The following is an 18617-nucleotide window of genomic DNA, read 5'->3' as shown; positions in this document are numbered from 1 at the left end:
GTATAATCTGTTTTGCAACCTTATTCCCAGCATGCAGTCTGGAGAAGTCAAACAACACCAGGGAATCTGGAAGCAAACACCAATGCCTACATGAAGATCAAAGGTCACCTTCCTTAACACTGCTGCATAAAAGAGCACAAGTAAAGGTAGATGCATCTGTATTTTCACACCACTTATCAAGGGAATCAGGTTGTATTGGACACTACCAGCTTACATCCTGCCACACATACCATCATGGAGCTGCTTCAAGACTGACCAGAATATTCTTGGACAGCCAAGCTTTTCCATTAGTTTCTAAAGTTTGTGTCAGCTCACTGTTCGAAATACATTTGACAAACTGAGGGGGGAAAAAAATCTCTAGAGGCTGAAATTGTGCTTTTGGCACTTTTCCCAGATTTGCCAAACTGAGTCTGATGCCTTATGGTTATGGTTTGCCCTGAACCTGCATTATGATTGGGAAGCTTCTTTTCTAGGTGGAACAATTGGTTGAGGAAAATTTGAAAGAGGATCTTGCCAGCTGGGCCAACAGAGATCCCTCTGGAATGACTGCAGATGTATTTCACCCCTTTAATGTTCCATGGGACAGCTCCTGTAACTCCAAATGTAACAAAAAAATTGTTGAAATTGCTTAATCAAGAACTTGTTGCTAACTTTATAGATTTCAATGGCGATGCCATCTGGATCAGGTGTTTTACAGTCTTTCATGAATGGTAGTAGCATCTGCATGTGACATCAAAAATGGTAAAACCCAGGACCCTGATTGCTTCCCAATAGAAGTTTACAAAACATGTAAAAGAAAAACTGCTGGACTTAATCTGAGGTTGATGAGAAGAAAAAACAGCATCTATTCAAGCTGATGTAATAATGATAATTGCTAAAACTGAAAAGCACTTTACAGTATACAGGCTAATTTTTGCTATCTAACTCAGATGAAAAGATGCTAGTCAAGTTATTAACAAATGAACAACTTCAAGCACTATTACATTATATCCCCAGAAGCCAGGAGGTTGTGAAACATAGATTCATAGCAGACATATTAGATGGGAATTAGAAATACAATATTCAGCTCAAACCTTCTATCAATGCCTATCAATGCAGGTGAAAAGGACTTTGAAAGTGTTAAATGGAATTATCTTAAAATAATAATATAATGAGGCCTCTAACTCATTGTAATGCCATTTGCAAACAATTTTCAAAGTAAAGAAGGCAGTTTAAATTTTCCCTTCAAAAAAATCATAGCATTAGAACCCCTTGCCAAATTATACAGAATTAAACATTAGGGAGAAAGGGCCATATTGCTTCCTATCACAGAAAAGAAAACTACCATTTGTAGATTAAATCAGATGTTTTGCATTCAAATCAGAAAACTAGAGGTAAATATTTATGCAAATAAATTCATGAGATCTCAATTTAAAACATTCTAGATTTTGGTAAGAGCTTAATAGGTAACAATGGGTGTGTCTACATGTCATCCTTGGGTGATGTAGCAATCACACAGGCCTACACGTGATTGGTAGCTAAATCACCATAGTGGTGCACTTCCCACTTATAGCGTGCCACTACAGTGATGTAACAGGGAAATTTAAGTGTGCGCTGCCCGTAAGGCACAGTCCAGGTGGTTACTACACTGCACTCTAGTACTTCCAAAAGGAAGTACTAAAGCACGGTGTGTACTGGCCTTTTAAAAACCTGTTGATGGAATCTCTTGTAATCAGCACTAGCACGCTCCCAGGTGTCATTGCACTGGGAATCTGCTTCTGTAACACAGGACCTGTTCACTGAAAGGAGAAGTGGTCTTGGCCAGCAGTTAGTATCCAGGTTTGCTGAGGGTACTTTGAGTCCCAGACTTCAAAGAACAGATTGTTCTGGAAGTCCATGCAAAGCCTCAGGACTGAGGGATTTCTGGGAAATGTAGTTTATAGGCAGCCAGGTTGTAGTCCTGAGCTAAGGGAAGCAGTGCTGTATATCCTGCCTTCCCCAGATGAGAGTGAAAACACGGATGAAACTAGGGCCTGATGTTGTCTGTAGAAGAAGGAGCAAATTCCCACTCTGTTTGGGTTTGCTGGGAGCCTGCCCATGCATTCACCTGTGCCCATGCCGTGGTTGTGAGCATTTTTGCCGTGCCAAGTCATGGATCCAGGACCAGTGGAAGAGCTGTTTTTGCTTCTGCCTGAAAGGACCAATTATCAGGATAAATTTTCTGCCAAAGGAGAAGGATATTTTGAGAGCAGAGATCTATCCAGTTTTCCCACCAAAAATAGCATGTGAAAATACCTAGTTACAAAGGATACCACTTCATCATCCTGCAGGGCTTGGTAGACCACAGCCTCAATGTAGGATGCACAAGGAAAGTTCATCATGCCAGACAGCTAGGATCAGGCATTTACCCGTTTAGAGGAGCAGTGAATGTATTCCCTCCTAATGACACTGATAGCAATGGAATGTCCATCCCCACTGTTATTTTTGAAGGAACCTGCTGTCCCTCTATTGTCAGGGTTCATGAAAGCGTATCCCATCCTTACCTTACTTGACAAAAGAAGGTTGATTTCACTCAGTGGTTGTAGGATGGTGGTGAAATGAATATTGGGCAGGATGAAGACAGCACAATATGCTGCTTTATCTTTTTGTCTGATCTATACAGAAGCTACCTCCTTGAGTCACATAGTGTAATCAGACCTGAGACCTTTTTTTACCAGTGTTTCCAGGGGGTTAGGGTGGTGCAGGTGTAAGGTACACAGTTGACAACCCAGAGGTCATAAGTTTGAGGCCACAGAAGAAGTGCTCAGAGTGGGTGTGGCCTGTTAGATTCCAATGAATGAATCTGCAATTTCTTCTAAATAACTTGCCACAAGAACATAAAAATGGGAGGGAAGGAAGGACCAATGTTTTCAGCATCATTTGAGGCTGGGAAGTCTTGGAAGTTAAAAACCTGCTCCATATTCTAGATTGGGAGAAAGATCAAATTTCCCTTCCTACCATAGAAATGGGATCTGGCCATACAGGGAGATTTTTTGTTACCTGATTACTGAATAGATGTACAGAAAAAATGGAGCTGGTGAGCTAGTAAGGCAGCTGTAGGGAATTTGCTTTACCCAGGATTCTTAATGACCACCTTGAGGTTCTCTTGAATGGAAAATTCTCCAGTATTCCCTGAAAGGAGTGGAGGGAAATCTGCGTGAACAATAAGATTGCTGAATGGAGGTGCAGAGGCTTCCTGTCAGCAGAAATGATTTTTTACCTCTGCTTCCTGAACAGCATGTTGCATAGTGACAGGTCCAGCAGTCCACAAATGACTTTTTCATGTCACACAGCAAGCAGGACTTCCAATCCATTTGGTCTTGGATCAATATTTTAATATGTGCTACAGTATAACTCATCTCCTAGTATGACAGAGTTGTGTGTGATATATACTGAGATATGTACTCTTATTTGCTAAACCTGATTTTTTTTTTTTAACTATGAAAGCAAAATCAGTGGAAGTGAATCATTAATTTCATGTTTACATTTTGTCCCATGTGGAATGATTTGGTTTTCGCAGAGGGGCAGCCTGTGGATGTATCATGGCTCCCACCTTCAACTGAAACAAAATCCATCCCATCGTATGTAACATTCTCCTTAACAATTATATTGATCATAACCTGAAAATTCCTTCCACTTACTCTGCAACTTCCATGTCCCATAATATAAATATTAAATATGGTAAGTGGCATTTTTCTGGCTGAGGATCAGTCTCTCCCAGCTGCACCTATGCCCATTCTCAAACAGGTCCTCAGGAAGTAGAAGCCTGCTAACCCAATCTGGCTGTGCTTCTGTGCCTGTGCTTCTCCTGTTCCTTCTTCTTCCAGCCTAATCACTAGACCGCCCTGCTCAGAGTCATGTTGTGCAAGATTATGAGCTCTGCTTTAGGTCATGTTTTGAATTAACTATGCTGTTTCAGGCAGGACTGCTGTTCTTCACTGCACTGCCTCATGTCTTTGATAAATCTGTTGGTACCATTTAGCTTTCTAGTTCTCTGGGGTTATTCTGACCAGATCTCACCTCCCTATTTAAATCCTAGCAGACATCCAATGTTGCTCCTTTGTAACTCCAGCTCCTGGCAAATTCACATATCCAAGTCCATTATAGAAGTTATACCTCATGCTTCTGCGTGGATGTATTGGGTGGTCCTGAACTTCTTTACCCTCTGGGTAAAGGATAATAGCCAATCACAACTTATTAAGAGTCACGGCAAAGATTTATGAGCAATTATAACAGCAAATGATAGAGAAGGTGTGTTCCTAGGACATGGCCAATGACAGTACCTAAGATGAAGAGCTTGAGAGCACAATTACATTATTTTCTAGTATACAACACACACCAGAATATAATATATAACTTGCATTATTGTAAAGACTGCAATACAAACCAGATTGAAGAAAAAAGATCTTTTCTTTTAGTAGCTGACTGAGTAGCAGCAGGTAGGGAGCCAAGCCTGCTCATTGTTCTGTAGATTGCTATGGATTTCCCTTATGCTTTCACCCTATTTCTCGCACATAACATGCACTCCAATTTCCAGCAGCTGTTTCTGGGGAAAAGCTGCATGGTATCTGCAAGAAAATATGGTATAAAATCAATTTGCTCTTCTCCTTCCTGATTCCCAAAGGCAAACCCTTCACTTCCATCTCCATTCTATACCTCAAACAACATGCTTATCAGTGCCAGGATGGTAGAAGAATAAACCTTTAGTTAGCTGAAGGCAAGGTGGTGATGACTACTAGCCTGTTTGGACTGTAGTGTTAAATACATCACGTGCATTGTGTTCTGCACAATATGTGTGATCACAAGGAGAATGTTTTAGATCTAAATAAATGCAAGAATTCAAAACTTTATGAGTGGAAGGAAGAAATGAACCACCGGGTGCTGGTTCAGAGTACTGCAGCTCACCAGTATCACCATCTGTCTTGTCTTGTCCTTGTTTCTGACAATCTAAGGTCTTTTTGGCATTGTGGACCTTGAGCTTAGCACATTGCTAATAATACAGTCCGCTTCATAAACTGAGGTTCCATAAAGGTACACTTGGGCCTATTTTTTTTGTCCTGGGCTTTTTTAAAAGGCTGCCTAAACCCCTTTGATTTTCTCCCTGTACTTGTCTCTAGAGTGGTGAGTTCACAAGCTGTTTGTCTCTAAGGAGTATCATTTGATTAGCTTGGCATTTTAAATCCCGCTATAAAATCATTATGTGTTCTGGTCTTAGATCAAAGGTCAGCCAAGATCATGGTGTCAACTAAAGCTGGGTGACAAACAATCTTCCTTTCCTCTGAGAGTTCTGGAGAATTAAAAAATGTTCTTGTTGCACAGTGATACATAGTCATATGAAACCAAAATCTTTTGAATTGCGTGTAGGATTTTTTTCCTTAACCCCCTCCACCCAAAAACAAAAAAACAACCAACAAACAAACCCAACATAACCCCCCAAAAACAAGTGCATAAGCTATCTCAGAGTAGCTGATAGCCTAGTGATTGGGCCATTTAACTGGGATGTGGGAGTGTAGCAAGTTCAGCCCTGGAGTAGCCAAGTCACCCTCTAGCAGCCACCTGGGTCCCACTTTGCTTACCCCCTCTGGCCTCTCAGGGTCCTTCCTGCCATGCTTTAAAGGCTCTGTTGTCTTGACTGCCAGGGCAGGGGGATTTTGCTTCAGATCTTGTCTGTGCTGAGGCCCACTTTACTTTGGCTGGGCTCCTCTACCCAAGGTCCACAATTTAAGGACTCTAGGCTTCTGGACCCCTCAGTCTCTTCTGCCACATGCTGCAGTCCCTGGCTAATAGCAGCACTCACCTCAGGCATCGCTTGTGGCCTCCAAGTTTCTCAGGACTTGTGATTGGGCCCTGGCCCTCTTGGCCTTAGCCCCCTTATGCTACTTGCCTCCTGCCTTTGCAGAGTTTGGGACCTGGGGTGCTCCAGACACTCTTCTGAATGGTCTCCTCCTCTCCTACAGCCACAAGCTTTGGTTCAACTTCAGTACCAATGAAAAACACAAGCATTCACTCCCAAAATGTTCCCCCAACCCTGGGGCAACATCCCACTATGGTAACAAGCTACAGCACAAGGCCCAGAATAATTATCTCCATTGCCCAGTGGTGCAGGAGCTTCCTTGAAGCTTCTCTGCTGTCTGGAGTCCTTCCTCCTTGGCCAGTCAGGCCCCTCTCCTCCCAGAGCTCCACTCTCTGCAGTGTACAGGTTCAAACCACTTGCCCTGCCTCAGGCCCTGGGTTTATATGCCTCTAAGCCACTCCCCTTCCAGTCACATGGCTCCCCAGACACACACAGACTTCCCCTTTGACTGTGCTCTTGTGCTAGAATCCCCACACAGTACATTTGGCTGGCTACACTCTCTCAGCAAAGTCACAGGAGCCTCTGGCTCCCTATCACAGGGAGACCCTGGTTTAGGGTCTGTATCAGGCCAACTACTTGAATGTGGGGTCTCCTGCATACTAGGTGAGTGCTTAACCAATGGGTTAAGACTCAGTCTCTCCTAGTGGAGCTCTTCATCATTATATAAATAATAAATGTTCATTTGACTCTACCCCAGAACAGAAAAGAAGCTGGTAGACAGGCCACTCACCTGGACTGTACCCAAGGTTCCCTCTAAGCTGCACGCATGCACAGCTGTTCATAATTGTGAGGGAGCAGCAACTAGGGGCGGCCGTGAGCTCCCTAGCGCCGCCTACCGTCACGTTAGGGTGACGTAGCACCCTCAGAATCTCGCCCGCCACGACTTTGATGTTAAGATATATGATGTGGAGGCTGCCAGTTTCCCTAATGGACGGTCTTGTTAGTCGTCCCTATTCCCAGACGGGGATTCGATAAGCGTCCTGCCTTAAGGGCAATGCGTGCCTCCAAGCCTCCCCCTTAGCACGCCCCAAGCCTCGCAGCTGTTCTGGGGGACGCTTGTATGGTCCCTCGCCCCTCGGGTGCCCTTGCTCTCACTCTCGGGCACCGAGCTCTTCGCCCACCTGGCGCCTCCTTGGGTCGGGCCCCAATCTCTGGCCCGTTCCCACGCCTTGGGCCTGTCCTGCTAGCAGCCAGCTACCTGCTGGCACCTCCTGGGTCGGCCCGCCAGCGCCGCTCACTACCGGCGCCCCCTGGGCCGGGTTCTAGCCGGCGCCTGGCTCACCGCCGGCTCGGCCTTCCGTTTGGAGCGCTCTCGCCGCCCTAGCCTCGCCGCCCTTGGGCCGGCACGCTCTCGCCGCCCTTGGGCCGGCACGCTCTCGCCGCCCTTGGGCCGGCACGCTCTCGCCGCCCTTGGGCCGGCACGCTCTCGCCGCCCTTGGGCCGGCACGCTCTCGCCGCCCTTGGGCCGGCACGCTCTCGCCGCCCTTGGGCCGGCACGCTCTCGCCCCCTAGGCTCGATGCCCTTGGGCCGCTAACCCGGCCTGGCTAGGTCACCTTGCTGGGCCTTGCCCCGCTGGGGCCTTGCCCCTCTGGGCTGACTCCACGTGCCTCGCGCACTGTCTCTGCCCCGCCTTGGGCCTCACCCTCCCGGGGCTGACTCTGCGTCTCTCGCGCTCTGTCTCTGCCCCGCTCCAGGGGCCTTGCCCTCTCGAGGCTGACTCTGCGCCTCGCGCTCTGTCTCTGCCCCGCTCTGGGGCTAAACACCGCCCTTATGGGCCGGGGTCTGTAACCCCGCACCCCGCGCCTCGCCGGCGCAATATGGTGCCCTATCACACCGACAATAGTGCCCCTGGCACTATGCCCAACTGGGCACTGGGAACCCCCAAGCTGTGGGGGAAGCTCCCCTTGAGGCCTCCTCGCTCCCCTACAGCCTCCCCGGTCCTCCAGATGTAAACTATAACTAAACACTCAAGCCATCTGGCTATAACATAAGCAAAGGCTCCACACGCCTAATGACTCCAAGCCCCACCAGGGCTCTCAATCCTACCTCCAGTTAGGGCGATCCTGTTCCCTGCATCATTGCAGCCGGTTAGCACGATGAAGTAGTAGCCACTAACCCCGGCCGCTCAGCTCCATGGCAGAGCCCCTGCTCCTGCGGCAGCCAAAAGGGAACTGTGTCTCAGGCTCTGGCCTAAGCTGGTTATAAAGGCCAGGCCCTGCCCTCTTCCGGTCATGTGCCTCACTTGGTTGGCCTGGCAACCAGGCACCTGAGCTCCCTGGGTGATTGGCAGCTCTGCCAATCAGCCGCAGAGTCACGGGGCACCTCTGTGACTCTGTGACAATAATAAAACATCTTGCTGTGCACTAACTTATTAATGCCGCGCACTCACCCCAAGAGGAGCTGTGCTGTGGCTTCCGGGAAACCCGGCGCATGGCAGAGGCACTGGGGCTGGCGCAGGACACTTACCAGTGGTAAGTTACTGCTCGACTGTGCTCCACTTCTCACTGTGCCAGCATCCCCACGGGGAGGGAAAGCGGTACAGGGCAGGCAGCAGCTCCTCCCTGAGGCGAGGCAGGGATGGGGATGGGGGCTGGGGCAGAGGCAGGCACTGCGCAAGCACCACTGGCTCCAGGGAACTGCTCCACTCCCCATCCCCCTCCACACACCAACTGCTTGTGAGCTGCTCCACAGTGAGCTGTTTCACATTATATCCTTCTGCATTCAGATGGGTTTGTGGCAACAGACTGTTCTGTCAATGCAGCTATTTGGCAGCATCAGTCCACATGGTGAAAATTTACTGTGTAGATGTAATTTAAAGTGGAAAAAGTCAGGTTCTTTCTTTACAAGGATATATAATTGTATTCAGTGTTTGATGATTATTTTTTATATTAGACTCTTATATGGATATTTGTAATGAAGACACTGAAGAATGAGAAGATGAAGTACATTTTAATATATATACACATACGCATATACACGTGTGTGTGTAAACCTTGAAATATAAAAATGTTAATTTGTATATATAGTTTAGTATATATTGAACCAGTGCTGAAACTATATATATATATCTATTTTAGTATTTCAAGACTCTTTTCTCCCAAATAATTCAGTTTCGTAGTATTTCCAGGAGTGCATATTTCAAGGTTTTTAAATAATTGGTTGAGCATAGTGGCAGCAGAATCAGTTGTTAATTTCTGCAGATTTAACACCAGGGTGTATGGAATTCAAGAACTCTGTATCAATGTGAAAAAATGAGACCAGAATCCTGCTTATCTTACAGTTGATAAGATAACTTATCAACTGTAGTTAATAAGTTGGCCCCACCTCTCCCTGACATGCCAAAAAGGGGGAGGCAGGACTGCAGCAGTGTGCTCATGGACTGAAGCAGCACACTCACGGGTTGCTACACCTTAGAGGGAACATTGACTGTACCTAGGCTAAAATCCTGAGATTGAATCAGGCAGAGAGGGCAAACATGACCCTCTCACATGGTAAATAATCAAATGCTAAATATCAGAATGAGTCATTGGAGATATTGCTGGAAGTAGGAGAAATTGAGGATGTACATATTGTGCAGGCAAATATGAAGAGGTTGATGACTTTCAGGCATAGTCTTTACTTGCAAATGGAGAGTAGGTACATGGGAAGATAAGCCCTAAAAACCATTGCAAGAAAGCACTACAGGACTAGTTTGCATTGACAATTGTATTAAGTGCTATCTGTGGCTATACAGGAGCTACACTGAATAAACAACAGTCAATTAAGTTTACCTAAAAATATGCCATAAGTAATACACGGCTGACAAAGTTGTGTATTTAAACACAGAACAATCCATGTCATCTTAAAATATATCTTGTAGATCAGTGGTTCTCGATCTTTTAGGCTCAAGGCACCATTTGGAAGATGCCAGCTCTTAGTTGTCACTTGTTTTGGGACTGGAAAAATAATAGAGAACTTTTTCTGTTGCAAAGGACTCAAAGACCACAACAGATCAGAAAAAAAATTAAAACTATAGATTTCTTGTTGAAATACAAGGGTTTATCTTGGAAATCATGTGTAGGTGTTTGCACACCCAACCAATATTGTATGGCACCCCTTGACACCCTTAAATGCCATGGCACCCTGGTTGAGAATCACTATTGTAAATCAATCTTGAGAGGGAAACATTTAGGTAAGTTTATGGCACAAGAAACCCTACAGCCAGATTGTCTCTGTGTTTATCTTTTCAGTCCTTCCAGCTTTCTATGCTCAGCCACCTCTCAGTCTTTTCATTTCACACATTCTAACTATTGGAAGCAAGCCAGCTTTCTGCTACGAAATTTTTGCAGTTTGGATCAGACTTTTGCTATTGCTCTGCTTCAGTGATTCTACATCTATTCTCAAATTCCATCTGATTGCATGCAATATCTAGAAGCCACTTTCAGCAATGGTTCAATTTCCTATTAAAGACAAAAGTTTACATGAATTTTCAAATTTCAACCTTTCTGCTTTCTCTATTTCTCTTATTATTCCCGTCTTAATTTCTTTGCCTTTCTGCTAGTGTTTATTCTTTTAATTTTGTAACTGAATTATTAAACTTTGTAAGCAGTCTGGGATACAGTATGACTCTGACAGGGCATCGGTTGGTCATGCCCTGTCAAAATAGGACAGAGTTCAAATGGACTGCTGTGGGGAAGAGGGCACCTTATCTGTATGGGGGGAGTGTGACAGGTTGGCTGTAGTTTGCTGTTTGTACTTTGAAGTTAATGAGGAATAATGCTGGGATTAAGTCACTTAACTGAATAATGGCCATGGGTGACAGCCATGAGAGCGATCTGACAAGGAATTTACCTCAAGGTCAGAAGGGGAAGTAAAACTAAGAATTGAGCATTGGGAACCCATGAGGACCTAAACCCAATTATTGAGGACTGTCCACGACACAGGCATTGGACAACCAACAGGAGCTCATAGGACTGTGTAGGAAGTTGTACACCATGTAGCATCTGGTGTGGTAAGGGCAGGGGATGGGGATGGAGGAGCCCTGCAAAGAGGCTGAATGGCTAACTAGGCTGCAGTAAGACCCAACAGACCCACTTCCCGATATTTACTTTCTCTTTTGGATTTTCTTTAACATCAAAGGTGTGCCAGGAGAGTGCAAAAGAGGATAAGTAGGTACTGGGTAGCTTGGCTGCAACATATTTTCCATAGGAGCCTCATACTTTTACAATGACATACACTACACAAAGTGTGTGATTATTGAAACATTAGTCATTGAAAGGAAGTGCTACATCTGGAAACACTGACTCACTGTAGCAGGAAGCAATAGGAGAACTCATGGTGATTCAACTCTCAGTCAAGGAGGGGCAATTGGGAAGAAGATGGATCAAGAGGAAGATGGACAGAGAAAGAAAAAGAGACGAGCAAGAAGGGGGGAGGGAAGAAAAAGTGAACTGTTTTTAGAGCTCATAATTAGTAATTTCAAGAATAAAATGCATTGTTCAACTGTTATAACCCACTCAAGCCATTCAGAAGAATAACCAGAAATTAAAAAATTAGCTAAATAGAAAATGTAAAAACAGGGTCTAAGATTGAACCTTTCAAATCTTTAGTTACTTTCCTTGCTTAATTTTTGAAGACTGAATATTTTAGAACAACTGGCTGCATAGGTATTGGAGAATCTGAAAAGCCATCTGAAAAACCAAGCCATAAATGGCAAATTCTGAGCACCCAGTGCTTCCTCTTGAAGATGATGAATATGGAAATCTAATTTTAGGCTCCTGGTTTTAAGATTAGATTCATGAAAATAGCAATGGTTAGGGGGAAAGCTTAATCTGTTTAATTAAACCATGGCAAATCTGGGTAAGTACTCTCATTTCTTTATAGTTGTGATGTTTTAAATTAAATTGAAAAAAGGTATAAAATAAACCAAAATATTCTACACACAGACCAGAATAAGAGCAACCACATAGGGATGGACATAGATTTTATGAAGTCAATTTAAATTAAATGAATGAAATGTTGTCATGTAGGGAAAATTCTCTTATAGTTGGAAGAATCATATTTGGATGATTTGTTAGCTGTTTGGTAATTCTTGTCTTTATTATGCAAGCATGGAGGCATCTCTTTATATTTTGGAATAAGTTCAATACAGTTGCTAGCTGGATATTATACATCTGTTTATGTGAAATAGGCTAAATTACTTAATTTCCTTATTTAAAAAAACAATTTTAAAAGACTTTTGAATGAGGTAGTTGACTATCTGGAAACAGTGGGCCAATAGAGGTACATCGAGGATGAATCTGCGCAAAATGTTATTGTGACTTTAGGAGATATAACATCATCAAATACATGCACTTCACATATAAGACCAAAACCTCATCTGTCATAAATTGATACTGCTATATTAAAATAAAGACAATCAACCTGATTTACTGCTATTTAGTTTCTGTCTCTCAGGTCATAAAATATTCAGTTTACAATCCCAGTCATTCAGGAAACAGAATCATAATAATTTCCTATGCGATTACTTTCAGGTGATATTTGTAAATGCAATAGTTTTTATCAATGCAACAAACCAATGACCAGTTATGATATATATATGGTTTAATCATGTAAGTCATGCTGAGCATGACACCCATTTTAAGTGAGGAAATAAGAGATAGTATCAACTAACTGTTACAGAACTATAAGGTACTAGAATAATTAATTCAGAAAATAAATATAAACCATTATTCACACTTTCTGGACTTGAAACAAAATGTAATTTCAGTATGTAAATATAAAGCCATACATCAATGAATAAGAAATAAACAATACAGCTGAAAATTGTAAGGGCAGATTTCTGAAGAGTATGAAGGCAAAGAGAAACCAAGAAGAGGTGTTAGTAGTCAAAGTGAGGGCAAGACTCACAAAGTTATTAAGGGACTTAGGCATGGGGAACCTGTAGACTTATCTATAGTATGGCCATGGCACGCCCTGCCAATGCTCTGTCCACTCAAGTTAGCTCACACTCTCCAGAGCTGAAATTTTTTCCCATGTGGCTTTCTTCTTCAGGCTCTTCACCAGTGCCTGCTCTCAGGCCTGCTCTAACCACAAGGAAGCTATGCAAAAGAGCACCACTACTGACCATACATTGGAACAAAAGTGATGCAGCATGCTGAATTCAATGCCCAGGCCAGCCTGAAAGGTCACGTCCATGAGAGGCTGGGGTTTGGCTTAAGTGGAACAAACATCTCTGGGGATACACAGGAACTGAACATTACTTGCCTAAATCAAGGCTGCCCGCAAGCCATGAAGAGTTAATGTGTGACCCCAGTCTCTCATCTGGCTGCTGCTCCCTCCATCCCTCAGGCTGCAGTAGCAGCTGGAATCTCTAGGTTTCTCCTCCCCCCTGCAACTGTGCTTTATGGGGGCAGGGCAGTGCAGCATCCTAGAGAACTGATGGTGAGTCTGGTGCTGCTCCAAGGGGTGGGAAGGGATTGGGGCTGCGTGGGAAGGGGGAATTGTGTAGCCATGTAGCAAAACCTCCAGTTTTTCTTTTTTTTTAAATTTAAAAATACATTCCCTTCCCTTCCCCAACCATTTCTGACTTTCTCTCTGCCCTCTCTATCTCTTATAAGTAGTTATAAGTAGTCATAGATAAGCTAAGTTCTTGTAGTCCATTTTTACATCATAAATAGTGTTCTGTTATTTTTGTATTGATTTTTACTGTTTTATATTATATTCCTATTATGTTTGTATAGATTTTTACTGTTTTATATTTATATTGTATGATTTAGGCTTGTTCCTATAAGTTAACCAAAGTAATGGCAAGCCTCCATCTTGTAATGTTAGGTTTCCATCTTGCAATGTCAAGTCTCCATTTTGTGTACCCTGCCCAGGCATACCCTATTGTAACTGTGTTGTAACTGTGACTCATACCTGCCCCTCCTATGTAAATTGGTTTCTGGGTAAATGAGAGTGAATGAGGGTGCTTGAGACATAATGGTAGCAGGCCTAAAAATATCTCCTACTCAATAACTGGACTATCAACTTAATGACCAGACCATCGCCTTGCATTGACTCTCCCTGAAATCACAGACCTACTCCCAGGACCCAATATTTGAAAGAAAAAGACCCTCCACAAAACCAGCAACATAGAAACAAAGAACATAATAGAAACCATAAACTCTACCATTGTATTACACTGGACAATGAGGACACCTGGAACTGCATGTCCTCATCTGAACAGGACTGGCCCTTGCCTGGATATGTCCGGCCTATTGGAGTCACAGCTAGCCCACCCCTATAAAAGGGGTGGTAGAGTGTGATCTCCTTGAGAGTCCCTCTCCATCCGGACCAGCACTACACCATGCCACCTATCCACCCAGAGGCCCTGCCAGTGACCCCCTCTGGACAACACCTTCCTGGAGAAGATCCTGACTGGCCATCGAGGGTCAACTCTCAACCTGGGATAGGTAGCTATCACCCACCTTCTTCCCCCACACAAGGGACCTGAGCTCTGTCTCTGCACACCTGGACCTCAAATCCCTCCATTAAACCTTTCCTCTCCTGCTACCATTGTGTGTGTGTGTGTGTGTGTGTGTGTGTGTGTGTGTGTGTGTGTGTGTGTGTGTGTGTGTGTGTGTGTGTGTGTGTGTGTGTGTGTGTGTGTGTGTGTACCAATAACTTTATGGGGCTATGTAGTGTGTTGCCTCTTTAATAAAACTGTTATTTTGGAACCCTGAGTTGGGTTTTGTCTTACTGACCTCCTGGCCCTGCTCCTGTCTCTGCTGTCTGTCCCTTCTGACCTTCATTCTGTCTCTCTTTCTCTCTCTCTGTCATCTCAGCTCCCTCTCTGCCACCTCCAAAACCCCCATCTCTCTGACCTCCATCCTTACTCAAACCCTGGCTCTGTTCTCCTACAAACCCTGGCTTTCACCACCCCTCACTTCTGCTCCACTGCCTCTCCGCCTCCCAGCTTCTGCCCCTTTGATCTCACTGCTTTCCTGATCTCTCCCAGCTCCATATCCCCCAGCTGTCTCCTCCACCTCTGTTTTTGCCTCCATCCTCCAGCCATCTCCCCCAGCTGTATCCTGACTTCCCAGCTACCTCTGTTTCTGTCTCTCCTCCCCAGCCATCTCCCCTAGCTGTCCTCACTTCCCGGCTACCTCCATTTCTGCCTCCATCTCTGCCTTCTGTCTCCCTCGGCTGGCCCTCTGATCCCTGCTCTTTCCCCCGGCTTGTTCCACCGCCCCTCACCTCGGCTCCGTTCTCCTCTACCTCCCACCCCCCATCTCCACCTCCTGGATTTCTCTCTCTCCTGGCTTCTGCTCCAGCTTCCTCCCAGCTTATTCCCTCAGCTTGTCTGTTCCACCACCTCTAGTTCCTGGCTTCGGCCCCACTCTGCCTCCTGACCTCTGGACCTCAAGTTCCTGATTTTTCCCTTCCCCGGCTCCTGTGCCCAGCCACTGCCTTTTTCCTCATTGCCACCTGGCTTTATTCCCCCAGCTCATTGGTTCTGCCACCCTGTCACTTTTCTGCTGCCTCCGGCCCTGTGTTTTGCCTGCTGTCTCCCAGCTTTCGTCTCCCCTGGCCCCGTCTTTCACCTGTTACCTCCTGGCTTCCTTCAGCTTTTGCTCTGACACTGTTCTGTCTCCCTCGGCCCCCACTGTCTCCCAGCTTTCTCCCCTGGCCCCATCTTTTGCCACTGTCTCCTGGCTACCTCATAGCTCTGCATCACTGCTTTTTCCCTGCTCTCTCTCTGACTCCCGGCTTTTCTCCACCACTCCATCGCCCAGCTTTTTGCCTTCCCCGGCTCCTCTGCCCTCCACCGCCCTCTGCTTCACCTCTGCCCTGGCTTTTTGTCCTAGCTTTCTTCCCTTGTCTCTGCCACTTTCCTGGCTTTTTCCTCCATCTTTCCCACTCCCGGCTTTCTCCCCCGACCTCTGCTTCACCTCTGCCCTGGCTTTCTCCGCCGGCCTCTGCTCTACCTCACCGCCCCTTACCTTCAACACTTCTTCCCATTCCTCCCAGCTCCTGGCTGCCTCCCGGCTCCTGTCCCACTGCCCCTTACCTCCAGTCTCCGCTGCTTCTCCTTGCTGCTGCCACGGCTTTCTTCCCTGGCTCCACCACTCGCTCTGCTGTCTCTGGCCCCTGCTTTTTCCCTCACTTTCGCCTGGGCTGCAAGTGACCCCCAGTAATGCTGGGGCACCATGACCCTGAGTAACTCTGGGGCACAGTGACCCCAAGTAACCCCAAGCACCCCCTAATGTCAAAACACAGCCACAGAAGTGCGTGTATGCATGTTTGGGTATGTGTGTGTGAACCCATAGTGTTGTATGTGGAGTTTGTGTGTGTGTGTATAATTTTGTGTCACGCCCTCCCACCTAACAGCCTGATATTGAGATCCCGAGCTTTGATCTGCCATGTGTCAAGTCAACACCCATGGTATAGTGGGGAGCATGCAGGTGTGTATTGCAATTGGACTTGGGGATCCTGCTCGTGTGTCTGCATGGTGCAGCTGCGGCTATGGAAGAAGTATCTGTGCAGCTTGCTTGGTGTGGCCCATATAGCCACTAGGGCAGTAAAAGTTGGACAGTCCTGGCCTAAGTCATTTTTTCTGGGAAAATGTAGGTCCTTAGGAAGTTTTTGGCACCTCACAGGGTAAATAGGTTTTGTGACTCATTTGATTGGAACTTGGTGGCAAAATTCTTCTTAAGTCCAATTTTATGTGTCTCAGCTCCTCTGTGAATCTTGCCCTCAGTCTCCAATCCTACCTTACATTAGAGCTCCATACCTAGGCAGAGCTTCACTATGTTGATGCAGCTTTCTGGGGACACAGCAGTCTTTATAGAGATTCATAATGTACCTTCACAACCTACCTCTCACACAAACACTATTTGCCAAGTCATCAGTTAGCTCCTGGATCTGTAGTAAGCTCCAGAGAAACCTCTTACCCCATGTGGCTAACCCTGCATTAAGAGTTACCATATAGCCTCATGTGATAACTTCTGTTGTCTCTAGGTACCTCATAGTGTGAACAGGCACAAAGTTTGAAGCGCTTCAACAGCCTTTAAAGTGCTTCAAAAGGATGAGCCACAGAAATGTACACACTTACTGAGCAGCACCATACCTAGATTCCTGGCAGCCCCAGGTGAACTTTTAGTATTAGGCCCCCCTTTGCCAGAGATAATGATAATAATAATTTTAAAAATATCATTTTCGGGCCCCCTTTCTGTCCCAGGCTTGGGTGGCTGCCTGGTTTGCCCATGCCTGTGTCTGACCCTGTCACAGAGGTATTCAAAAAATACTAAGTGTTCCAAAAATGACGCTGAAGAAAACAGGTACTGTTTAGAAGTGCTTTAAAATGCAACACTTCAGATTACATATGGATTTTCGCAGGGCGCAACAGGGGACAGCTGGGGCCTCAAGCATCCCATACTGCTCCACTCTCCCCTTCACATAGGGGCCCCTGTGTTAGTGAGTGCCTTTCTGTCCTTTCCCCACTCCATAGAACCAGGAGACCAGAGGCCCTGCAACTCCCTTGCCAAAACAGGGGCTCCAGCTCTCCAGCTCCCAAATCCCTGTGCACCTCTCCATGTCTGGTCTCCTGGGTCTGGTGGAGGGTGTGTACAGAAGTATAACTATCAAGGTTTATACCCTGGGCCAAACCTTACTGGAGAGCAGGGGAGAGGAGTATAGCAGCCAGCACTGCATTGCAGTGCTCTACACCTGGCCGCCATTGCTACAGCAGTGAAAGGCTACTGCTGATACCATGGGGTGGACGCCTGGTGGCTTCAGGCAGCCACCATAATTTCTAAGATGCTCCAACTGTGGGACATGGAGGGGACTATATGGGTGTCTGCAACTGAAATCCTCCAGTTCTGGAGTGTTTCAAGGTGAATCTGCACTTTGAAGTGCTTCAAATGCTAAGTGAAGCTAGGCACACGTTTAACAAGCAACCCCTTTGCTCTTTCCAGTTACCATGAAAAAAGAGTAGTTATCTGTACCTGGATTTGTGATTTTTAAGTAGGCTAGACCTGCATGATGGCCACCACTACCACCTTTTGATGCAACATTATCACATGCTTTTGCAAAACACCCAGGAATTTTTCATCTATAATATCTCTAGAAAGGATGATTCCCAGAGGCAATAAAATTTGTGGAAAATTTAGTTAAATCTGCTGGAATTTCATTTTTAAATCTTCTTAATTTTTTCCTTTGTAGAATTCAATGTCATTTTAATTAGTAGTCTACTGGGTCTTACTCCTCTAGTTTAGCATCATTTATCTTTATGGACTACAATAATTGAGAAATATTTATTAGTCCGTTAAAATTAACAACTCTTTTCTGCTCAAGAAGTACATTTTATAGACAATTCATAAAATGAAATAACAAAATGTCATAAAACTCCATAATAACCCAACACTTTTTAATTGAACATTGCTTTTTAACATAATTAACTGAATAACTGAAGGACTATTTCATGCATATTTGCATATTCAAAACTTGTATCTTTATTCTAGTAGTAGGTACCTTAAACTGACAAATACTAGGTTAGCATGCATTTTCAACCAGGAACAATGACATTAACAAAGCTGCTGAGTAATTTTAATAAATCTCTTAAATGTTGCACCCTGTTTAGATGAATGGATGAAATTCAGATGACACTTATGCCTCTTCATATTAAGAACAGACAGAGCTTATGTAAGTAGTGTCTGAACCCTATTATGGAATGGTTTGTTCTTTCCTGTGTAGATATGTTAGAATCACATTCAGAAGCTG

General features: G+C 45.0%; 1 protein-coding gene across 1 annotated transcript in view; it reads left to right on the top strand.

The window, feature by feature from the left end:
- Positions 1 to 14417, top strand: part of LOC149865573 (uncharacterized) — a 63373-nt gene extending 48956 nt beyond the window's left edge. The window contains exon 5 of the mRNA XM_090042026.1: positions 12906 to 14417. Within this exon, the coding sequence (XP_089898152.1) occupies positions 12906 to 12999 (94 nt within the window). The 3' untranslated portion in view covers positions 13000 to 14417. The remainder of the gene's footprint in view (positions 1 to 12905) is intronic.
- The last annotated feature ends 4200 nt before the right edge of the window (positions 14418 to 18617 follow it).

Source organism: Crocodylus siamensis, chromosome 4 (genome assembly GCF_052110815.1).
Source record: "Crocodylus siamensis isolate JL-2025a chromosome 4, ASM5211081v1, whole genome shotgun sequence".
NCBI lineage: Eukaryota > Metazoa > Chordata > Crocodylia > Crocodylidae > Crocodylus > Crocodylus siamensis.
The sequence above is the reverse complement of the archived record's forward strand: the minus strand, read 5'-3'. Positions and strand labels throughout refer to the sequence as shown.